The sequence below is a fragment of the Chiloscyllium plagiosum genome, chromosome 15 (assembly GCF_004010195.1).
Source record: "Chiloscyllium plagiosum isolate BGI_BamShark_2017 chromosome 15, ASM401019v2, whole genome shotgun sequence".
Classification (NCBI taxonomy): Eukaryota; Metazoa; Chordata; class Chondrichthyes; order Orectolobiformes; family Hemiscylliidae; genus Chiloscyllium; species Chiloscyllium plagiosum.
This window is the reverse complement of record NC_057724.1, coordinates 47298776-47321588: the sequence shown is the minus strand read 5'-3', so window position 1 is coordinate 47321588 and position 22813 is coordinate 47298776. Positions and strand designations below refer to the sequence as shown.

The 22813-nt window shown below is 38.0% G+C and overlaps 1 protein-coding gene across 1 annotated transcript in view; it reads right to left on the bottom strand.

Annotated features, from left to right (window-relative positions):
- Positions 1–1807: 1807 nt before the first annotated feature.
- Positions 1808–22813, bottom strand: part of mtmr8 (myotubularin related protein 8) — a 60282-nt gene continuing 39276 nt past the window's right edge. Inside the window, exons 10-14 of the mRNA XM_043704846.1 lie at positions 20838–20887; positions 17891–18091; positions 16695–16823; positions 14909–15035; positions 1808–8784 (exon numbers count right to left, since the gene is read on the bottom strand). Coding sequence (XP_043560781.1) covers positions 8461–8784; positions 14909–15035; positions 16695–16823; positions 17891–18091; positions 20838–20887 — 831 coding nt within the window. The 3' untranslated portion in view covers positions 1808–8460. The remainder of the gene's footprint in view (positions 8785–14908; positions 15036–16694; positions 16824–17890; positions 18092–20837; positions 20888–22813) is intronic.

Below are 22813 nucleotides of genomic sequence, written 5' to 3'. Positions count from 1 at the left end.
GAAATGTTCAAAAGCAAACAGCTATAAGTTATGTTGGAACTAAGGAAATGGAAAAGAATAAGGCATGTGGCTGGCAGATGCAATTCTAAGTGTCAAGTGATGTCTCTTGGAACATGTATATTGACTGAAATTGGATAGAAGGCTCGAGACGAGACTAACCAGCCACTTAGATGTTTACCAAAACTCCCTTTGTTTTGCACTCTATGCCTCATTTCATAAGTCAATGAATTTTTTTAGGAAGTGTAACATTTTAGTTTATGAAGGAATTTTATGGGGAAAAATAGAAAGATTATTTCCCAATTGCAAATTCAAAGAGGTTACTGGGAAAAGGTGTTACAATATGGAATGCTTTGCCATTGGGAATAAAGGCAGCATTTTCTGATTGCAGAGTAAACTTCTGAAACAGGGGAAGATAGGAGGTTCAGTGAGAACAAGCAATAAAATTGCAGATTATTTTGTTAAAGTGAAGGCATAAAAAACTAAAAGCTATCTCTCTGCTCTCTAAATCTCTACAATTCTACATACACAGCTTTTGGCAAGAGCACAATCATTCCTGGCAAAAGAAAAAAATGTTCTTGGATATCAAAATTCCAGGTTGCAAAAGAGACTGAATCTTGGAAGACAAACTTAACTGATCCGGTTTGTTGTATAATGATTAAAATGCAAAAGGTTGGATTTATTCACCTAATGATTACGCTGCTTTGTAAAAGCTGACACGTTAGTGATTTTGTCAGCAAATTGAGCTATTTTGAGACATATGTTTCCCTAGGTGTGAAAATCACTCAGGTAACCATGATGTTTGAAAAGCTTTAATCGGGTGTTGTGGTTCAGGCACTTCCATCAATCAACATTGTTTCTGTGTTTCGGTGTGAAACCACCCAGTCAAAGATTAATGTTCAAGCTTTCCAGCTCCTAGAATTTAGCCACCGGTTAAATTGGCATATCTGATTTAATACTCATGGAATTATACAGCACAGATCACATATCATATCATCATGTCTGTCAACACATTGGAAGAGCTATCTAACGTAGATGGTTCAAACCATACTTTTTCCCCACTGTCCTTCAAATATATATCAAATTTTCTTTTGAATGTTTTAATTAAATCTGCTTCAAATACCTTTCCTGTACACTGATTGCACAAAAAAATTGCTGTGTACGCAGTTTTCTCTTCATGGTATCTCGGATTCTTTTGGAAATCTACTTAAACTTGTATTCTTGATTACCAACCCATCTGTCACAGGAACTTTTCCTTTACTGTCAGAACTTTTTGGTTTTGAACACCTCTATTAGATTTGTTCAATGCTTTAAAGTAAAGCAACCCTGGCTTCTCCCATTAATCCATATAACCAAACTTCTTCATTCTAGTACCATTTTATAACAGTCTCCAGTCCATACTAGACTTCCAAGAATATAGGAGCCAGAACTGATAATCAGGGATTAATGAAAGCTTAGTATAACTTCTTTTTTTGTCCTCTATTCCACTGTAAAGGTAAGGGTCTAACTTTTTTTATATAAAGCTTCCACCACTTTTGTTCAAGCAGACATTAATAATGGTCAAAAAGGTACAACAGGATTGCTGGCATACATAGAAATGTCACCACCTTCAGAAAGACCTGGGGAAATATAAAAGGCAAGACAGAAAAGCTTTCTCATTTGTCATGAATACAATGGGCCTAATGGCCTCCCAACCTGTGCATTTCTATTTCAGAAAAGGTTGAGTCTTTCAACCACAATTTAAAATCACAAATTCTCTACAAATGTAGAAAAGAAATAGTTAACCATAAGTAATTTGACATAGAAGAGATAAACTCAATATTTTTATTATTTACAAAAAAGAACATTTTACTGCTTACAAATACAAGTACAAGAATGATAAAGACAAGTATGCTGGTACAAAATATTTCATGGCTTGATTCACAAAACATTCTTTAAAAGTAGTGCACATTGAATAACTTATTCCCTTTTAGGGCAAACAAATAAACATGTTTGTTTTGTAATTAGTCAACATACTTATTAATTTACAGATTTTCTCTGATTACGTCAGTTGGTAAAGGCTTTTTGCCAAGTTAGATGATCTCAACTGGGAATATATGTCACTTCAACACCTTTGAATAAGGAAAAGACAGATAGGATTCCCTTTTCTGATACATAGTCAATATTCTTGTCTGGAATACAAGTGTATAGATTGAGTTTGCAGTACAATTTGGCCTCAAAAATAAATTATACATCTTGTGGAAATTAGTTTTAAACACAAAATGGGACAGTACTGAATTGTCTTCCCTGAAAATGTTGCTTGTGTTCTAATAAAATACAGGAGTTTATTCATTCAGTAGTACAAAGGATCAAATTTGGTAAAGATATGGTTTTCGTTTTAATGACTGAAGTAATCTGGTCATCACGTGACTAGAAAATATAAATTCATATGCTGTATTCAAAATTGAAATCAGGTCCACTGTACACAGAAACAGAGGTCCTACATTAGTTTCTAGCTCCTTCACAAAATTAGTCTTGGCCGACATGGCACATTTTTCTGCTGAGAGAGCTCATAACAGCATGGTGAATATTCATTAGAATTGCAAAATTTAATAGATGTCTCTAGTTTTAATATAGAGAGGCAGCGAAAAGGCAGGTAAGCAGAGGGCTGGAGAGAACAAAAGGATAATATCTTTAAAACAGAGTTATAGGTCGAAGTTAATGTCAGAAAATACTTTTACATATAATATGGGAGAAAAAGTAGGAACTCTCTCCTGCAGGATTTGCTGAGGCTGGGCTAATTATAAATTTCAAAACTAAGGTCAATTGAAGAAGGTACTGAAGAAAGTTTTGGACTCAAATTTAACTCTCCTTTCTCTTCACAGATACTGCCAGACCTGCAGAGTTTTTCCAGCAATTTAGGTTTTTTTTTCCAGCATCCGCAATTCTTTGTTTTTTTCTTGTTTTTAATTAGGTTTTGTTGGGTATTAAGGATTGTGGAACAAAATCAATTAGATGGAGTTAAGCTACAGATCAGCCATTAGCAAACTGAATGGTAAAACTGGTTCAAGGGGCTAAATCATTCAGCTTTGTTCCTATATCCCAATTTGCTTTGGTGAGCTAGGTGGGGAGGAGGTAGGAACATTGAAACAGTAAGGTGTTTAGAAATGTCCAAATATAAGTCTTACTGAATAATGAACAAAAAGTGTACATATTCTGGCATATCCAAATAATAGAATTTCAAATATTTTACAAATATATTTGTATTAAACCATGTGTGGCACGCAATGTAATTTTTTTTTAAACTGTAATATTATCCCATTTTCAAATAACACACTGAATTAACTACATAAAGCTCCAAAAGATTGAGAATTTCTTTGACTAACCACATTTATAAGTGTGACAAGCGATGGTGAAAACAAAACTAAATCTCACTAATTCAGGTGAAAAGGAAATTCCTGATACAATCTAGTTTCCTCAGTAAGCTAAAAAGGTTACTGCTTAGGCAATATTGATTTAAACCAAAACTGATCATTCATTCGGAGACTCAGCATTATTTGAAAATACAACTTAACTTTGTTTAACAAATTTAGGTAAGATACTGTTGATATTCAACATCTCAAATATAAACAAAGTGCTGGAAATATTCAGCAACCCAGGTAATGAGAAATAGGTACAATGTTTAGGTGGTGAACTAGAAAATGTTACAGATGCAACAGGTTTTACAAGTATAAGGGCAGGGGAAAAGGAAGGTGAGCTAAAATTTAGAACGAATAAAGGAAAGCAGAACTGATTAAAATATCAGAGGTGATTTTGTTGATGAGTACAGGCATTTTATTATTTTTTTTAAAGTGTCGGTCACACACACATATGACAACTGAAATAGACTGACTTTTATGAACCTGCACAGGAACCTTAGGTAGCTGCACAACAGCAGTTTAGAAGGAAATTTGGAATGGTGCAAGGCTAATAGATGAGGACAAGAACCAAAAAATAGGTTTAAAGTTGTGTATCACAACCAATTCATAACCAGCTAGATACAGAAACAGGACTTTAGTACAGATTACTGATCTTTCATTAATGGCTCCAAAGTGGTTAACTTTCAGTCCCATTTATCATACAGGGACCATCCAAATGACTATCATTTATGACAAATTTCTTTACTCATCACAAATTTTACTAACACTCTCCAAATGCTGATTATAAAGGATTTGATCATGTTACATCAAGTATCACCATGGGGCATGGGGGTCCTGGAGAAGTTGATGTTCGTACATGGGCTCAGGCCAAGGAGATGGTGCAGATGCAAAGAAGGAACAGCTCAACATTCTGAAGAAATGAAAATTAATTTAGATAGGGGTAAAACAGAGACTAACCATTCAAGGTACCACCATATCAATTTCCACAGTTGGGAGTATGATTGTTCAGAAGCTGAATTATTGATATTCACATAATAATTATCATCATAAAGGGTAGGGAACTATCAACATAATAATGTATGTTCACAAAGTAGATGAAAATTAATTTCCTATCCTCCATCCTAAGTGACATGCTGATCTCAAAACATTAATTCTGTTTCTCTCTCTGCAGATGCTACCAGACCTGTGGAGTTTCTCCAGTACTTTTCACTTTAGATCTCTAATATCTGCAGTACTGTTATTTGGCACTTTAACCTCAGCAGTTTCTCTTGGGAAAACAAGAGAGTAAAACAAAATCAGTGTGCTTTCTTGCTTGCAATTTTAATCCAGTACTCAAAATGATACACTCATTGACAGAGGGTAGAATAAGAGCCTGCTGGCATGTCACATTTTACACCTGAATTAGAATGGAGGGATATCAGTGCCTCGTCATTACCACTTGACCTCTGCAAACAGTGCACCTGCATAGTGATATGAGGATATCATCCAATTTGGTTATAACGTACTAATGGTGAAATAGACTGCCAAAGCTCACAGACTCACTTGTATGGAGAACAAAAAATTCAGTAAGTATCGAAACATCAAGGGCTTGTTAAAAATCCAACTGCAAAGGCTGTCTTCAGGAGGGTAAAAATAGTCAAAAAGAGTAACAGCTGGAGTTACTGCTGCATATAATAGTGAGAAGTTGAAAAATTTAAATTTGACAAAAATGATTTCCCTCAATAGCAAAGTTGACCCATTAGTACTCAACACAGTCTAATTTGGGCAATAAGTAAGGGCTGTACAAATGTCATTACCATCCTGACTTAGATGAGAAGGAGAAAGTAAAAAAAAACCCCGTGGTTCCTCTGCTGATCACTATCATTTAATTATAACAAGAAATACACATTAAACAAACAGTGACATATGACAACTAACTTACCTACAGCTACCATCAGACCCTCATAAATAATGGGAATTCGAAAATGATAACAAAAGACATCCAATGCTTCTTGAATTAAACACCAACACAAATTAACAACATGGAAGGATAGGTGGTAAAACGGAGGATAAAAATGCACAGGCAACAACACTCTCTCAGCACATCCCAAACTGCTCTCTATGCAGTAAACTCCAAGCTAAAATTTTGATCAGTCATAAATATTTAAAAATTTTTTTTAATCTTAAAGGAACTGCTACTCAGGTGCAGCCTGTTTATCTCGTGAGCATTGAGTTCTTCGAGTGCTGTGCAGTCATGCATTCATGTAGCCGAGAAGAAATGCTGATCACAATCATATAAGCAGGAGCAATTTCCCTATTAGAAAACAGCTCAGAAAAATACAGTTTTGAGCTGATGTTCAACATCTATTAATTCAGAGATTATAACTCAAAGCGATGGTGAAATCTAAAGGAATTTTGTTCACTTACTGAATAATTACTCAACATTTGAGCAGCAACAGTAAGTCTTTCCCTGTTTGATTTTACTGTACAGATTAATATTGAATATTGTTGTAAAGGAAACAATGCAGCTGCTGGAAAACTGAAAGGAAATACTGTATACGAAAGCATATGGTTCAAGCCTCAATTAATACTTCGATGACAAGCACCATGCTACCCATAGAAACTTATAGAACAAACTTATACAGTAGCAGTTAGCACAAATTAAACAATGATCTGCAATCAAACTACATGACAATTAAAAAAAAATTAAAGTTCCTTTACTGACTGCAGGTCATTTTGCTTATTCTGATCTGACAACAACTTTTACAATTCACAAAAGGAGACAAATAAAAAAACCTAGAAATTAATAATCAGTCGCGTTCTACATAATCTCATTGAGTTGCCTTCATGTAGGGTAAAATTTCAAGCTTTCTTAAAGTCTACTTAATCACTATTTAAAAATCAAGTCAATTTCAATGTAACACTATCCTTAAAATGTTTAAGAAAGGAATATATGAACAAGATAAAAGTCAACTGAGCCATATAAGTCGTAAAGGTCTTAAACTAAATTCACATTCTGTGCTGGCAGTTGTCTTAATTTAGAATTATTAAAAAGACTTCTCAAAGGGCCTCAGCATCTGTCTGAGGAAATGGGGAGTCAGTCACAGTTTATGCTGTTTTGAAATCCAGGGACCCCAACTAATAGTGCAAGTATCTCTGCAGACTGCCAAAAGAGTATAGAATCTGGCACTTTTATTGTAAGTATTTAAATAAAATAAATTGGTGAAGTATGGGCAAAGCAAACATGTATTCTGGTAAATAAAAAAAAAAAAATCAGCATTTGCTAATTCTTATACAAATGAAGGGTTGACATTTCAGCTTTTATAGATTTGACAGGTACCCAATAATCCTGATAGAAGATTTCCAACAAAAGAATATGTAAAATCATTTTCTACAATACAAAGTGGGAATTTAAACTGTGAGATGAAACCATAAAAAGTGGTTATAGAAAAATATAGACAGATTAAGTGACTGGACGAAATAACAAATGAAATGACATTGTTTTGGTTGCAAGGATGGAAAATCAATATCTTTTAAAAGTGCAAAACTATTAAATGATGTCCAGAAGGACTTTGGTGTATCCATTAGGAATACTGATATAAACTACACTTCGACTATTCCTTCTATACTCTTTATACCCTTTATATTAATACCCTTATAAATGGGTGACCTAAAGCCTGAGAGAAAGGTGGTGCTGCGCAACCTTGAGCGAATAGGAGCCGGTTTGCAAATGAATGCACTCCCAACATGAACCACAGCACTGTTCATCACAATAACAATGTATTAACAAGACCCTTACTTTCCATCCTGATGTATGAACCAAATGTTCAGTCTTACAGAAGTATATTGATGCATTTTATAATAAAATTCCACTTATGGCAATTTTATGATTTATTTTGTAAAATTCTAACCATTATTGAGACATTGAGGAGTTTCCTCATGAAGTCTGATAAAGAAATAGGCGCTGACTAACATGGAAAATAAAACAACAAATCTATTTTAACAGCAGGCAAAATGTGAAACGATAATGTCTCACAATCACTCAAAGAGCTATTAAACCTTTTGCTAATTACAAATACTGTCCACAATATATAGAACAGGACAATCCAAAAATTGTCTTGCAGAAACAATAAAGTGAAATACAGCTTCCTCCAATGATTTGGCCTAGAAAGCGTCTTCCAATACAAGCTGGTTCTGAATCACTCGAAGACTACGAATTCATGAATCAATCCCCACATCTCATAGGTCAAGTGAATTCTCTTAGTTAGGGGAGTAGCTGGCCTTAAAAATGTCAGCTCTTATCCCTAATTATGATGTAGTAATTTTTGCATGTGGCAGAGATTTGTCACAAACTGAATTAGACTCAAATATCATTGGAGAATAACTTATTTTGTTGGATTACAGATAGAACAGGCACTTTGGCAACATATCAGTGGGCTTGTTGTAGCCATGGAACTATTTCTGAGTAAGGGGAACAGAAAGACAGGTAATGGGAGAAGACTGGAGAAAAATTAAAAAGGGAAATGTAATGATGTTTATTCTTTATATAAAGTATTTAATCTAAAACTTTAAGAACTTCCAATTTAGAAAACATATATACAAAACAGCCAGCTTGGGATTCTCAAAAGCGTTCACCACACCCAACACTGGCTTCTTCAGTAGTAAAACGCTAAAACACTACAATGAAGCAACATACTCAAGTTGGTCTATTAAGTTTTAAGAAATTCGTGAAGACAGGCTTCAATAATTGGTCAGTTCATAAAATCTGCATTTCACCACTAGAAATGCATAAGGAATTCAGGTGGAAAATGAGCACAATTTCCTATCCATTATGAACAGTCCACTAAATTTCTATAGGGCTTCTGGCAACTGAGAATCCACACAAAGTCTTATTTTATAACATTTCCCTTTGAAACCTATCCTCTCATTTAAGCAGCCAGGTTCCCCGAAAGATCTTGGGGTATCTTCCCTTTGTTAAAGACTATCTGCTGGCATTTTCCATTTCTGACACTTCTGAAAAATGATAATTTATATCAAGATGAATACATTTGTGAACAAATACATACAATTGTATGGAGATAAGTAATTATTTTTCAATCATATCTTGGGATATTTGATGGTTGTCTTCGTCCACATGTATGTTCAACTTGACTACCCCAAGGGAGTCAATGTTATTCAAAGTAGACTGACATTTGAAAGATGAGTCTGTTACATTATCCACTTCCTTGCTCCCAGCAGAAACAGTTTCAATTACCTCTTCTGCACCATTTGTAAACATCATTTGTTCTTCTTCCAAATAGTCCTGAGGAGCACCAATTACTTGCAAGTGGGTGGAATCTTCCTCAATAGAAAGTTTCATTGGTAAGATAAAAGTAGAATCAGAATGTGATTTATCCTGATGAGTTAGTTTCTGTAGTAAGAAAAATAGAATAAGCATCAGAAAAGTTGCAAGTAGCAATGTGCACTGCTATATATATTAAGGCACCAATTATTTTTTTTTAGATTAGATTAGATTACTTACAGTGTGGAAACAGGCCCTTCGGCCCAACAAGTCCACACCGACCCGCTGAAGCGTAACCCACCCAGACCCATTCCCTATATTTACCCCTTCATCTAACACTACGGGCAATTTAGCATGGCCAATTTGCCTAACCTGCACATTTTTTGGATTGTGGGAGGAAACCGGAGCACCCGGAGGAAACCCACGCAGACTCCACAGAGTCAGTCGCCTGAGGCGGGAATTGAACCCGGGTCTCTGGCGCTGTGAGGCAACAGTGCTAACCACTGTGCCACCGTGCCGCCCTTTTAAATTCTTAAGTTAAAACACCAATTTTAAAAATACTCATGATTTATATATTGGTAGAGCTTTCTAACCTTTCCTAAAATACCAACAGCTATACAACTTTGTCGCAGCAATGGTTGTTCTTCTGCTTTTGAAGGCAAATAAAGAGCACAGTTCGAGGTGATTCAGAGGGCAAAGAATTTCCCATAATCATGGGCATCGAATTCTAATTCAGCAATCATGATTAACTTCGTATTTAAACAGAACAGATTTTCCTTTAACTGTGTGTGACAGAGTTTCAAATGCAGAAGAAACTGTGTGCAAAGTTTTTCACCATTGATTTGATCTCCTTTTTGAACTGCTGCAATTCTAGGCAAGAGCCACAGTTTTTTTACAATTCAATAAGGGACCTGTAGTTTTTTTTCTTTTATAGTAGACAAATTAGAAATCCCAAATACTCACTTAGAAAATAAAATGTGCACAGATTTAAAGAAGTTAAAAAAAAAAGTAAGTTTGCTCACTGAGCTGAAAGGTTCATTTTCAGACGTTTCGTCACCATAATGAGGTAACATCATCAGAGAGCCTCCAGTGAAGCACTGGTTTTATGACCTGCATCCTATTTTTGTGTTTAGATTTCCTTGGGTTGGTGATGTCATTTCTGGCAATGTCATCTCCTGTTCTCTTTCTCACAGGGTGGTAAATGGGATCCAAGTTGATGTGTTAGTTGATAGAGTTCCGGCTGGAATGCCCTGCTTCTAGGAATTCTCGTGCGTGTCTCTGTTCGGCTTGTCCTAGGATGGATGTGTTGTCCCAAAGTGGTGTCCTTCCTCATCTGTATGTAACGACAATAGTGATAGTGGTTCATGTCTTTTTGTGGCTAGTTCTTGTTCACGTATACTGGTGGCTAGTTTTCTGCCTGTTTGTTCAATGTAGAGTTTGTTACAGTTCTTGCAAGGTATTTTTTAAATGACGTTCATTTTGCTTGTTGTCTGTGTAGGGTCTTTTAAGAACTGTAACAAACACTACATTGGACAAATGGGCTGAAAACTAGCCACCAGGATACATGAACATCAATTAGCCACAAAAAGATAGGACCCACTATCACTAATATCCTTATATACAGATGAGGAAGGACACCACTAAGTGCTGGATGTCTTGAAACGCATAAAGGTGGATAAATCCCCAGGACCTGATCAGGTGTACCCGAGAACTCTGTGGGAAGCTAGAGAAGTGATTACTGGGCCTCTTGCTGAGATATTTGTATCATCGATAGTCACAGGTGAGGTGCCGGAAGACTGGAGGTTGGCTAATGTGGTGCTACTATTTAAGAAAGGTGGTAAGGACAAGCCAGGGAACTACAGACCAGTGAGCCTGACGTCGGTGGTGGGCAAGTTGTTTGAGGGAATCCTGAGGGACAGGACGTACATGTATTTGGAAAGGCAAGGACTGATTAGTGATAGTCAACATGGCTTTGTGCGTGGGAAATCATGTCTCACAAACTTGATGGAGTTTTTTGAAGAAGTAACAAAGAGGATTAACAAGGCTCCATTTTGCCAAAGCGACGAGGAGAGAAGGAGGAGTGAAGCAAAGGCTGCCGGGAAGGGTAAGTTTACCCGCATAAAAAGGGACTTACCTCGGGAGTCAGGCCTCCATTTTGCCAGAGCGGCGAGGGGAGAAGGAGGAGTGAATCGAGGGCTGCCGGGAAGATAAGGGCTTAATATATATTTGGGCAGTGGCTAAACCCGAGATACTACACGGGTAGCATCTCCCTCCCTCCTGTGCAAAAGACCACATATTTTCATTCTTGGCACTGTCAATTAAAATTAGACTTGGACTGCTATAATTGAAATAGCAGGAAAGGTGTTCAATGTAAAAATCAAGGGCTCTATATATTGTTGTGCTGTGTGATACAATATTGGTTTTTGAAGCAGGAAGGGGGAGAATTGGAGGTCGAACAGCATAAAGAACTAAGAAAATTAAGAAACTTTTGCCAAAGAAAAACCCTTGAGCTGCAGAATGGAAGGGTCAACAGCAGAATTGGAAACATCCAGAGCCTGCTGACACAAAGTGTGCGTCTCTACATTCTGTGTGTGAAAAAGACAAAAAAAAGCTCAGAAGACAGAATTCAGACAAGAACAGACCCAAGTACACCTGAACAACTTTTAAATTAACAGACATGCTATCGAAAATCTGCCTGTTGAAACTGGATATTTTTCTATAGAGAAAAATAGCGCCTGTAGACCCGGGTTCAATTCCCGACTCAGGCGACTGACTGTGTGGAGTTTGCACATTCTCCCCGTGTCTGCGTGGGTTTCCTCCGGGTGCTCCGGTTTCCTCCCACAGTCCAAAGATGTGCGGGTCAGGTGAATTGGCCATGCTAAATTGCCCGTAGTGTTAGGTTAAAGGGGTGGATGTAGGGGTATGGGTGGGTTGCGCTTCGGCGGGTCGGTGTGGACTTGTTGGGCCGAAGGGCCTGTTTCCACACTGTAAGTAATCTAATCTAATCTAATCTAAATCTAGGTACTCTTCCAAGAACAGAGTAAGTGCAGAAATGAAGAGACCATTCTTGGAGACCTAAGCCGGTGGAACCAGTGATAGCTTTGTCCAAACCAATGTGCAATCCAAAATCAAAGAAGACCTAAAATCTGAAATGGTTTTGATCCTAAGAATGCCAGATTGTGGACATCAGATTAGTGTTGAATGATAAAGTTAGTTCAATAGTTCATTGGTCCACTTTTGCTCCCATTTCTTCTGTTTTATGTAAAGTGCCATATAATACACTTAACTGACTACGCTGAAGCCCCTCGGAAAAAAGGACAGTGGCAGCATTAAAAATAAATTGACCGAATGACAGGTTTTGGAGGGCAACGATGAATGGTTGCAATTCAGGCTGGAGACTGCAATACAATGATGTTCCCTACAGGTTGATAATGGAGCCAAGGTTACCCATGGGAGACTGGTTAGCAAGGTTAGATCTCAAGGAATATGGGGATCTAGCCATTTGGATATAGAACTGGCTCAAAAGGTAGAAGATAGAGTGTTGATGGATGGTTATTTTTCAGACCGGAGGCCTGTGACCAGTGGAGTGCCACATGGGTCGGTACTGGGTCCACTACTTTTCATCATTTATATAAATGATTTGGATGTGAGCATAAGAGGTACAGATAGTAAGTTTGCAGATGACACCAAAATTGGACAGCGATGAAGGTTACCTCGGGTTACAACAGGATCTTGATCAGATGGGCCAATGGACTGAGAAGTGGCAGATGGAGTTTAACTCAGATAAATGCGAGGTGCTGCATTTGGGAAAGCAAATCTTAGCAGGACTTAGACACTTAATGGTAAGGTCCTAGGGAGTGTTGCTGAACAGAGACCTTGGAGTGCAGGTTCATAGCTCCTTGAAAGTCGCAGGTAGATAGGATAGTGAAGGTGGCATTTGGTATACTTTCCTTTATTGGTCAGAGTATTGAGTACAGGTGTTGGGAGGTCATTTTCAGGCGACATAGGAGATTGCTTAGGCCGCTGTTGGAATATTGCGTGCAATTCTGGTCTCCTTCCTATCAGAAGGATGTTGTGAAACTTGAAACAGCTCAGAAAAGATTTACAAGGATGCTTCCAGGGTTGGAGGATTTGAGATAGAGGGAGAGGTTGAATAGGCTGGGGCTGTTTTTCCTGGAGCATCAGAAGCTGAGGGGTGACCTTATAAAGGTTTATAAAATCATGAGGGGCATGGATAGGGTAAACAGACAAGATGGGGGTGTCCCTGGGGTGAGGAGTCCAGAACTAGAGGGCATAGGTTTAGGGTGAGAGGGGAAAGATATAAAAGAGACCTAAGGGGCACCTTTTTCACGCAGAGGGTGGTGCGTGTGTGCAATGGGCTGTGAGAGGAAGTGGTGGAGTCTCGTACAATTGGTAACATTTAAAAGGCATCTGGATAGGTTTATGAACAGGAAGGGTTTGGAGGGATATGTGCCGGGTGCTTGCAGGTGGGACTAGATCTGGTCGGCATGGACTGATTGGACTGAAGGGTCTGTTTCTGTGCTGTACATCTCTGTGACTCTATGACTGCAGAGAACTAGGGGAATATGTGCACAAATTGTTGCAGGTCACAGATGTTTTAAGGAATCACAGAATGTGTGCAATGTGTAGAGAAGTGGTGTTGAAGTGCAAGGTCAGTCATGTCATACTGAGTGAAGTAGCAAGGACAACTCCTGGTCTATTCCTGTTCCTAATTCTTGTGTTTTTGTCTTACAGGACAAAATGAATTGTTAAAACAAACAGGGTCCTGGGCCTTATAAATGCAGGCTTGGAGTATGGAAGCAAGAATGTTATTAATATTTGTAAAACAAGACTAATATTTGTAAAACAATTTGGTCTCAACTGGACTATGGAGTACAATTCTGGGCTTTAAACTTAAGGAAAGTTATAGTCATAGAGTCAATGGAGGCTTTAATGAGTGTGTGGAAAAGATTTTGAATAGTTCCAGGGCTGAGCAAGTAGAAGGATAAATTGTAGAAGCTGAAGCTGTTTGTCATAAAAAAAATCTAGAAGTAATTTGGTAGTATTTAAAATTATGAGGGGTGTAGACAAATTAGACAGTGGTAAACTGCCTCTGTTAGCAGAAGGTTGAGAATTGTTGAGCACAGAGTTAGGGAATGTTTTTTTCCAACTTACCAAATTTTGTTAGGGTTTAGAATGCAATACCTGAGTGTGTGTTGGTGAGTACCTGCTGGAGGCAGATTCATCTGCAATTTTCAAAAAGAATTGGATAAATAGCTAAAGAGAGAAAACATGCAGGGCTTTAACAAAATGATGGTGTAACGGGACTAGGTGATTTGCTATTACAGAGACCTGGCACTAAGTTGACAAAGGGTAAAAACAATGACTGCAGATGCTGGGAACCAGATTCTGGAGTAGAGTGGTGCTGGAAAAGCGCAGCAGTTCAGGCAGTATCCCAGGAGCAGGAAAATCGACGTTTCGGGCAAAAGCCCTTCATCAGGAATACAGGATCCTCCGCTCTACGCTCGCAGCAATGCGCCGGCACCTAACCTCTCTACAGTCTGCCCTGCCTCAGCTGAGGGCCACACACTCTCAGAATTGCAAAGGACCCCTCTACTATATCCTCAGGAGAATTCATACGCTGTATTCCTGATGAAGGGCTTTTGCCTGAAACGTCGATTTTCCTGCTCCTTGGATGCTGCCTGAACTGCTGTGCTTTTCCAGCACTACTCTACTCCAGAACGAAGTTGCCAAATTAAATTCATCTGTGCAGCAATCACTCTAAGAACAGCGCAAATTGAATAAGGCACGAAAATAAGGTACTACTGTTTGAAAAGACATAGAAATTAATATAAACTACAGTTTCTTTTTAAAAAGGAAAAATCTCTTAGCTTATTTTGTCTCTATCTTTGTAAGATGTTGAAAGTGCTTGGACAGAGCATAACTGAGTTATCATGAGGTCATATTAAACTGTTGCTGACAAAGATGAAGTCAGTGTAGGAGAAACCGAGAGGTGCACACAGGCAGTGGAGTCTCACTCCTAATGATGTGATTAACGTGAAGACCATGCACACAATACGAGTAGAAAAACTGACCGACTTTCACTTGTTGAACTCGGGTGTTTAGGCAAAATGTAGCACGACAACTCGGAATGCAATCTGCAACTAGAAATTTGGATTTGAATGCCATGGTGTGACATCAATTGGTGCATTGCATCATGGAACTCCAATGAATTAATTTTAACTTTACTCACCTGATTTAAATCTGCGACAGTTTCTTCGAAGTCTGTTTTCTGTTTCATTGAAGCATGCAGACAATCTACGATTGATTGTCTTGGCTGCATTCCTTTATCAAAACGGTTGTACATACCACACCAGAACCTGATCAAGAAAACAGACTCAGCTGTATAAAGATAGTGGCACTTCAACAAATGGCAGTAAGCCTTCACAGTCAAAACCAACCATTGTGGAATTGATCAGTTTCAAAGCTTATGTGAATACATAGAAACTTAAGGAACCCCTGACAATTATTAAACTTATTTTTATTACAAATCAAAATATAATAAAAATATGAATAGCAAACATATTAGGTGCTCAATAAAAGGAGGTTTCAGTCTAAGAAAATGAATTAGTTGAATACTTGGTGGATCTTCTAAAACACCAAATCATACAGAATTTGGTATCCCATAAAGGGAAATTTAAAGTCAGGTGATTCACTGACCCCAGCATTGGCTTAAAAGCAGCAAAGGCAAAAAAGGAAGATGCTGGCCAATTCTTTTATTTGAAATGCAGTATGCGACTTATGTTTCTTTTAAACAAAAGGTCTACACTTGACATAAGCAAGACAAAAGACAAGAAAATTACTTCATCAGTGGAAAAAGTAATGCCATCAACAAAGCATTTTATTACAAGATGCATTTGTGTAAATTTTAAAAGATTTATTCATGGGATATGTCTGTCACTGGTTATGTCAGCATTTATTGCCTATTCCGAATTGCTCTTGATAAGCCAACAGTGAGCCGCCTGTAAGATCGTCAGCTGACTGATAGTGAGTATGGTTTCATAGGTTCCAATTTAACTCTGGCAAGTGGCTGCTTCTCATACATGAGTCTTACTCAAACATGAACAGCATTGCAGCCAAGTCAAATACAGATGTCAATACACAAACACAAATATTAACCCCATTATTTACTTAGAATCACAATGATAGGTAGGGAGGTAAGAGCTGGGGTGGAGGGCTGGGAACTCTTGCTAACATACTGCAGCATAGTTTCCACAGGATATCTTTCATCTTCTATCAACAGGTTTTCCACCTGATTGACATTTGGAAAAACAGTCAAAGATCATCTGCGAGGCAAGTCTCACATTGCACTGTTCAGGAAAAACTGGACATCATCAGGAATGGGGTCAGCTGATTGCAGCTGTTTTATTTGCGGCTGGCAGAATTTTTGGGTCTGAAGGAAACACTGCTGCACTTTCTGGTTCACAATCAATGCCCGAAAGGCATTGTATAGATCCATCCTTTCTGGTTTCATATTATTTGACAATTCTTTAGGTCCAGGAATTTCAGACTCCACAAATGAAATATAAAAATACTGCAGAACTGAAGGCAGACAGTTTCCTTAAGTGATTCAAGTGATCAGTTTGCCTTCCAACAGTAGGTTGGTTAGACATAGCCCTTCCCTCCAGCAGCATCCATCTATTGAAATTAGATATGGAAAGAACTAAGGTAGGTTTAGATTTTAAAGTATTTAACCTTCCTATTAATTGCTCCCATAGAGTATTACTGGACTATGATCAACTAATTAAAAGGCATAAGAACAATCTTAATAATCCAACTTGCTGCCATTCACAATTCCCCTCACCTCCCCCCAACGAAATACAGATCATGTTATAATATGTTATAAATCTGTTTCTGCATGTTATTTGTTGCTGCTAATATGCTACATTTGGGATGTTATATTAGCAGCAACAAAAGCTACTATTACAGACAGCATTGCTTTCAATGAGTAATTGACCAAGGAACTGAAGTATACTTACTTGAAGTTAAAAGGGGCAGTATTGGGCTTTAACACAATGTTGACTGCACTGGGTTTATACAGAGGATTCTGGTAGGGGTATTGCTTTGCCAATAGGAATGGCCACAAGGAATACGTTTTCTCTTGAAGCCTATAACCACAAAAATAATTTCTAAATGTAGAACCAATTTTAGTATCTAGTTGGGCATTTATTTAAACTTAATAGTGTAATTGCAGGATTTTCAACTCATTAAAAATACAAACATAATACACAATGTTGAAAATTGACATGCAAGCACTGACTTCAAATCAAACTCTCTCCTTTGCTTCTGAAAGCTCCAAACGTGAAATGCGAAACAGTTGAGTGAGTATTGGAGCTCTTGGTTACCTCAAACAAGTGACCACTTTACAAACATGAACTGAATCAGCAGTTGTCAACAAGTTACTCAGTTATGGAGAACATCACAGACATGACCTCAACAGTCTTGCACACACATGTGCATTCACAGTGAAAAATATATACAGCCATTAAGATTGGGACTTGTTTCCTAGTTAGAGCTATTGAACCGGTAGCACTTCCATTGTCCTGACTGATGTTAGCTAACTTGGTAAAATTCAGGACTTTTGGTATATCTCCTCGTGATTGTCACTGCAAATTAATCACCATTAATCAAGAGATTTATAATACAGGTAGACAACCCTTTATCCGAAAAGCTCCAAATTCCGAAGGTTTTTTTGTGAAGTTTTTGTCTCATTAACAAGGTTGTTTGATGTGCAAACAGTTAACCCAACTCCACACCCACTTGATGCGTGTCACTCAGATGGGACGTGGGAGAGCGTGGCCCAGCACTGGCTGGCCTCAATTCTGTCTCGGGGTCCGTTACTCACAGTGAATCTGCTGTTCAGTCAGATTTTTAAAAATTTCACCATTGAACTGGTACTTCTTCTGAAATTTGAAAAATTCCGAATTCTGAAAACCAGCTGGTCCCAAACGTTTTAGACAAAGGAATGTGCACCTGTATTGGGCTGAAGTTTTTAACTAGTTGTCAAAAATAATTAAATAACTGCAATCTAGATCTAATTTAAAACACATTACCTGTTGTGATTGATGACTAAATAGGGTATTAGTGTAGCAATAAACACAAATTCAATAAGATTTTCTGAACCCTAACAACTCTGGCTTAACTCATTTGCAACATGCACAGTCTTCCTACTCACTTCAACTCATGGCGTTCTTTCTGGCAGTTTCCAATGAAATTGCCAAATTGACAAGAAAAAACATGGTCGTGGATCTCCAACAAGTACTTCTCATTAAACTCGAAAGCACATGGAAACTGTTCCATCAGATGCCAAGTGCATTCAATAAACTGGGTAAATACAGGAGAAATTTCTTTAGGGTCAGCTTCTAGATGCCCACATCTGTAAAAAGTTTGAAAAGAAATTAATAAGAATGTCCAATCTCACATATAATGAAGTCCTAAATTGAAATGGTATTTATTTTTTCTTCCAAACAGATCTGAAAGACCTGTTTTCATACATGTTTGTCCAATTCAACACCTTTACATGCAGTCATGTATCATGACAAGCTTTTGAAATATCAAAGCTCAATACTGTACTCTTCACAACGTACATACAAAGTACATTCTTTGCAGAAGACACTGGATAGTAATCCGAACAGAGACCTTGGTTGCACTCTCTCCACTCCTTGTAAGCAATTTGGAATTTATATAATGCCTTTGATATTGTAAAATACCCCAATAGGTACCATATAAAGAAAAGATTTACACAACAAAATCTGCACAGAACTACATGAGAAGATATCAGCACAGCTGATCAAAAATATGATCAAAGGTTTTAAGGAATATCTGTAAGGAGAAGCAGCTGGGCAGAATGGTTTAAGGAGAGCATTCCAGCTTGGCAGCTAAAGACATTGTTGAAATGAATTGGCCATACAAAAATAAAGCTAGAATTGGAGGAGTGCAGATTTCACTGACTATTGCAGAATTTGAGGTGGTTCCAGAGCTCAGGAGAGGTGACCCACGGAGGGATATTCTAACACAGCATGTGAACACCAAAAGCAGCATTTATTTGATTGCCTATGGACTGAGTGGCTTGCTAGATTACTTCAGAGGACAGTTACAAGTCAACCATTGCTGAAGGTCTGGAGTCAGATGTAGGCCACATTGAGATAAACTTTATATTCCAGAATTATTCATTAAAATCTAAATTTCATCAACTAACATAATGAAATCAAGGATGAAAATTTAGAAACTGAGGTAACCCTCAATTCTACATAGTTCTGAAAGGGGAGCAGAAGCAGATGGACTTGGGTGTAGGCTCCACTGGCTGGCCAGCATTTACTGCCCAGCTCTGGTTGTCTTTGAGAAAGTAATCCTGAGCTGCCTTCTTCCACTGCTGCAGTTGATATACTGTGAGTAGACTTATGATTAACTGGGGAGGAAATTCCAGGATTTTGACCCAGCATACTGAACAAATGACAATATTTGTTTCCAATCAGGATGATGAGTGGCTTGGAGGGGAACTTGCAGGTGAAAATATTCCCTTGTATCTGCTGCCCTTGTCCTTCTCAATGGAAGTGGTTGTGGGTTTGAAAGGTAATATCTAAGTAGTTCTGGGAGGGAACAATTAATAGAGCATACAGTATCCTTGGCTTTATTAATAACAACATTGTGAACAACAGCAAGGAACAGATACTGAATGTGTCCAAAACACTTTAGACTTCAGCTAAAGTTTTGCATACATTTCAGGGTGCTGTATTTTAGGAAGGATGTGAAAGCATTGGAGAGAGTGTAGAAACATTTTAAGAATGGTTTCATGGATGAGAAATTTCAATTACGAGGATAGTTTGAAGAAGTTGGAACTATTCTTCCTCGAAAGAAAAATAGCTAAAGAGGAGTTCTGATAGAGGTTTTTAAAATCATGAGTCTGGAGGTAACAGATGGTATGGATGAGGGTCAGTTGATCTGCTGAAGCAAAATCCTGGATTAATGGACAGCTACTTATCGTTTGAAGAAGCCAAAACTGGACCTGACGTTCTGTCCTTGTCAGCCATTGCTGAAATACAAATCTGCTAAAACAAAAAATGAATTTCTATTGAAAGAAAAGAAATCACCTACTAAATTCATACAATGATTCATTTTGGACTAAGCAACATACCTAAAAATATAAGAAACAGGAATAGGAAGGCAATTGTCACTCAACAATATTTCCTGAACTGCAAAGTATTGAGAAAGGATTCATAGTAGGGGGCATCTCCTTCTTCAAAACGATACCACATTGTCTGCCCTTTCATGGGGTCAGGTTCAAAACAGGAACAATCTTCATTGCAGTACCTCATGCATTCAAGTACAGGAGAGGAACAAGAACCCATAACTTTCTAACCCAGATTGGCTATGCTACCAGACTGAAAGGTTTAACACAATAATCGAAATAATTGGCATAAACCCACAAACCTATTACAGTCAGCCTTTAAATCTGACATTCTTTAGTTACAATGTTTTGTTCACATCACAGCCAACTTTCACTGAGTAAAACTCCAGAAGCACTGCCTACCTAAGCAGCTTTTGTTTCTTTGTCGGGGTCTCAGCAGTTTAAAAGATAAACTGAAGTGAGATAAGAAAAAAAATGAGTGTCTGAGCAAGAGAGAGAGAGAAATTGAGCAAGAGAAAAAAAATGATATTCCTGTAATTGACAGCTAGATCTCAACCATCTGCACTTTTAGAAGTCATTTGACAGCAACAGGTGTTAGATTTATCTTCTATAACCCAAACATATTTAAGTTAACTCACTACCATCTTGATTGAGATCAACAAATTATACAAATACCAGCAATTGGAACTGGACCATTCTGTCTTGTCTGACTTAATAATACAATGTGATCATGTGATTTGTGATGTCTTTACACACCATGATGCCCAGGGAAGATTCAGGCCTCATTCCTGATGAAGGGCTTTTGCCCGAAACATCGATTTTCCTGCTCCTCGGATGCTGCCTGACCTGCTGTGCTTTTCCAGCACCACACTCTTGACTGTCCAGGGAAGATTACCACTACTTTGCAATATGCTGGAAACGTTTTCTTATAACTGAGAAGCTAAATCAATTCACACACATTTATACAAATAGCAATGAAAAAGCAGCTGATTACCTTTGGGAAAATTTGTGTCCCATTGAGATCCATTCTTTTTCTATAAGAACCTTGAAAACAATAAACACAATTACATTTTTTGTTAATAATTTTCTAGATTCACATGCAGTTCCTGTACATTTCAATCAGCAATTTAAGAGCTTTATTTTTTAGGTCCAGGCTTCAAACTTTGGGGCAGCTCCTCATTCCACATTTGGAAAATTCAAATACTGCTCAAAGATTGAACCATGAGATTACTCCTCCTAATTCCTTCTGTGATTACAGTCAAACATGGTCAATCCTCTTAGTCATACTTAAGGATCAACCTTCCTCAGTGTTATCCCCACATTGACTAGTTAATTTCAGTTTCAGTCTTCAACGTTACAAAAATTGATTTTTTTTTTCGAAAGATCATAATTCCACCAATATCTGGGTATGGAGGTAGTTTGAAAATGTCAAAGCTTCCTGCAAATATTAACACGGTGGGCGGCATAGTGGCTCAGCAGTTAGCACTGCTGCCTCACAGCACCAGGGTCCCAGGTTCGATTCCAGCCTTGGGTGCCTGTCTGTGTGGAGTTTGCATATTCTCCGTGTCTGCGTGGGTTTCCTCCGGGTGCTCCGGTTTCCTCCCATAGTCCAAAGATGTGCAGGTTAGATGGATTGGCCATGCTAAATTGCCCATAGTGTTAGATGCATTAGACAGAGTGAAATGGGTCTGGGTGGGTTACTCTTTGGAGAGTCGGTGTGGACTTGTTGGTTCGAAGGGCCTATTTCCACACTGTAGGAAATCTATCTAAACATCCTAGGACCTACTCTCTCCAGTGCATGAAAGACAATGCCAGAATTTTACAATAAAAATGAAAAAGTGAAGCCATTAATATAAAACATAATTGAAGAGTCAGTCAGGAGACCAAATCCTGCCAACCACACCCAGTGGTTAAATGCAGAAATAATAAATTGATAGGTTACCTTGCCAAGAGACTCAACGCTAAAAGAGATGGAATAACTTGAAATTGGGATATTTACCCACTACAAAACACATCTGCAATTCAAAAGTTGTTGTACACTAAGCCTCTAAGTTGCCATATGTCACGCAAACAAGTTTAAATATCTCTGCATTCAAACTTAAGAGGCCCCTTCCAACAAAAAATAAATATGGCAGTATGTTAATACCCATTAAACGTGTTAGTTTTAGGGATTACTCAAATGGAAGTCAATGTTAAATGGGATTTTACATTTTATGTATCGCTAATATTGCATCCAGTTCTGGTTGCCAAACAACCAGATGGATGGGGAGGCTTTAGAGAGGATACCGAAAAGTATAGCAGTATATTGCCTGGTTTGGAGGCTATTAGCTGTGAGAAGAGATTGGACAAAGAAATTGGTCTGTTTTCACTTGACTGCTGGCATCTGAGGGGCAATCTGACAGATGTTTATAAAATTATGACAGGCATGGACCAAATGCAAAGTTGAGGTCTTTTTCCCAGGCTAGAAACGTCAATTACTAAGGGACGTAGGTTTAAGATAAAGGGTTGAAAGTTTAAAGGAGATGTGAGAGGCAGGTTTTTTTTTAATATAGAGGGTGTTAAGTGACTGGAATATGTTGCCAGATGAGGCAATGTTTAAGAAGCATCTTGACAGATACATGAATAGATGGAATAGAGATATACAGATTGTGTAGAAGCAAAAGCTTTTTAATTTAAAAAAGGTGTTGTGTCGGCAGTGGCTTGGTGGGACAAAGGGTCTATTCCTGTGCTGTACTGTTCTTTATTCCTTATATCAGTTAAAAAAACTACCATTGAATGAAACATTCCTGTTAAACAAATGCCAGAACACTGTTTAAGAAGGGTGGTAAGGACAAGCCAGAGAACTATAGACCAGTGAGTCTGACTTCGGTGGTGGGCACTTGTTGGAGGGAATCCTGAGGGACAGAATGTACATGTATTTGGAAAGGCAAGGAGCGATTAGGGATAGTCAACATGGCTTTGGGCAAGGGA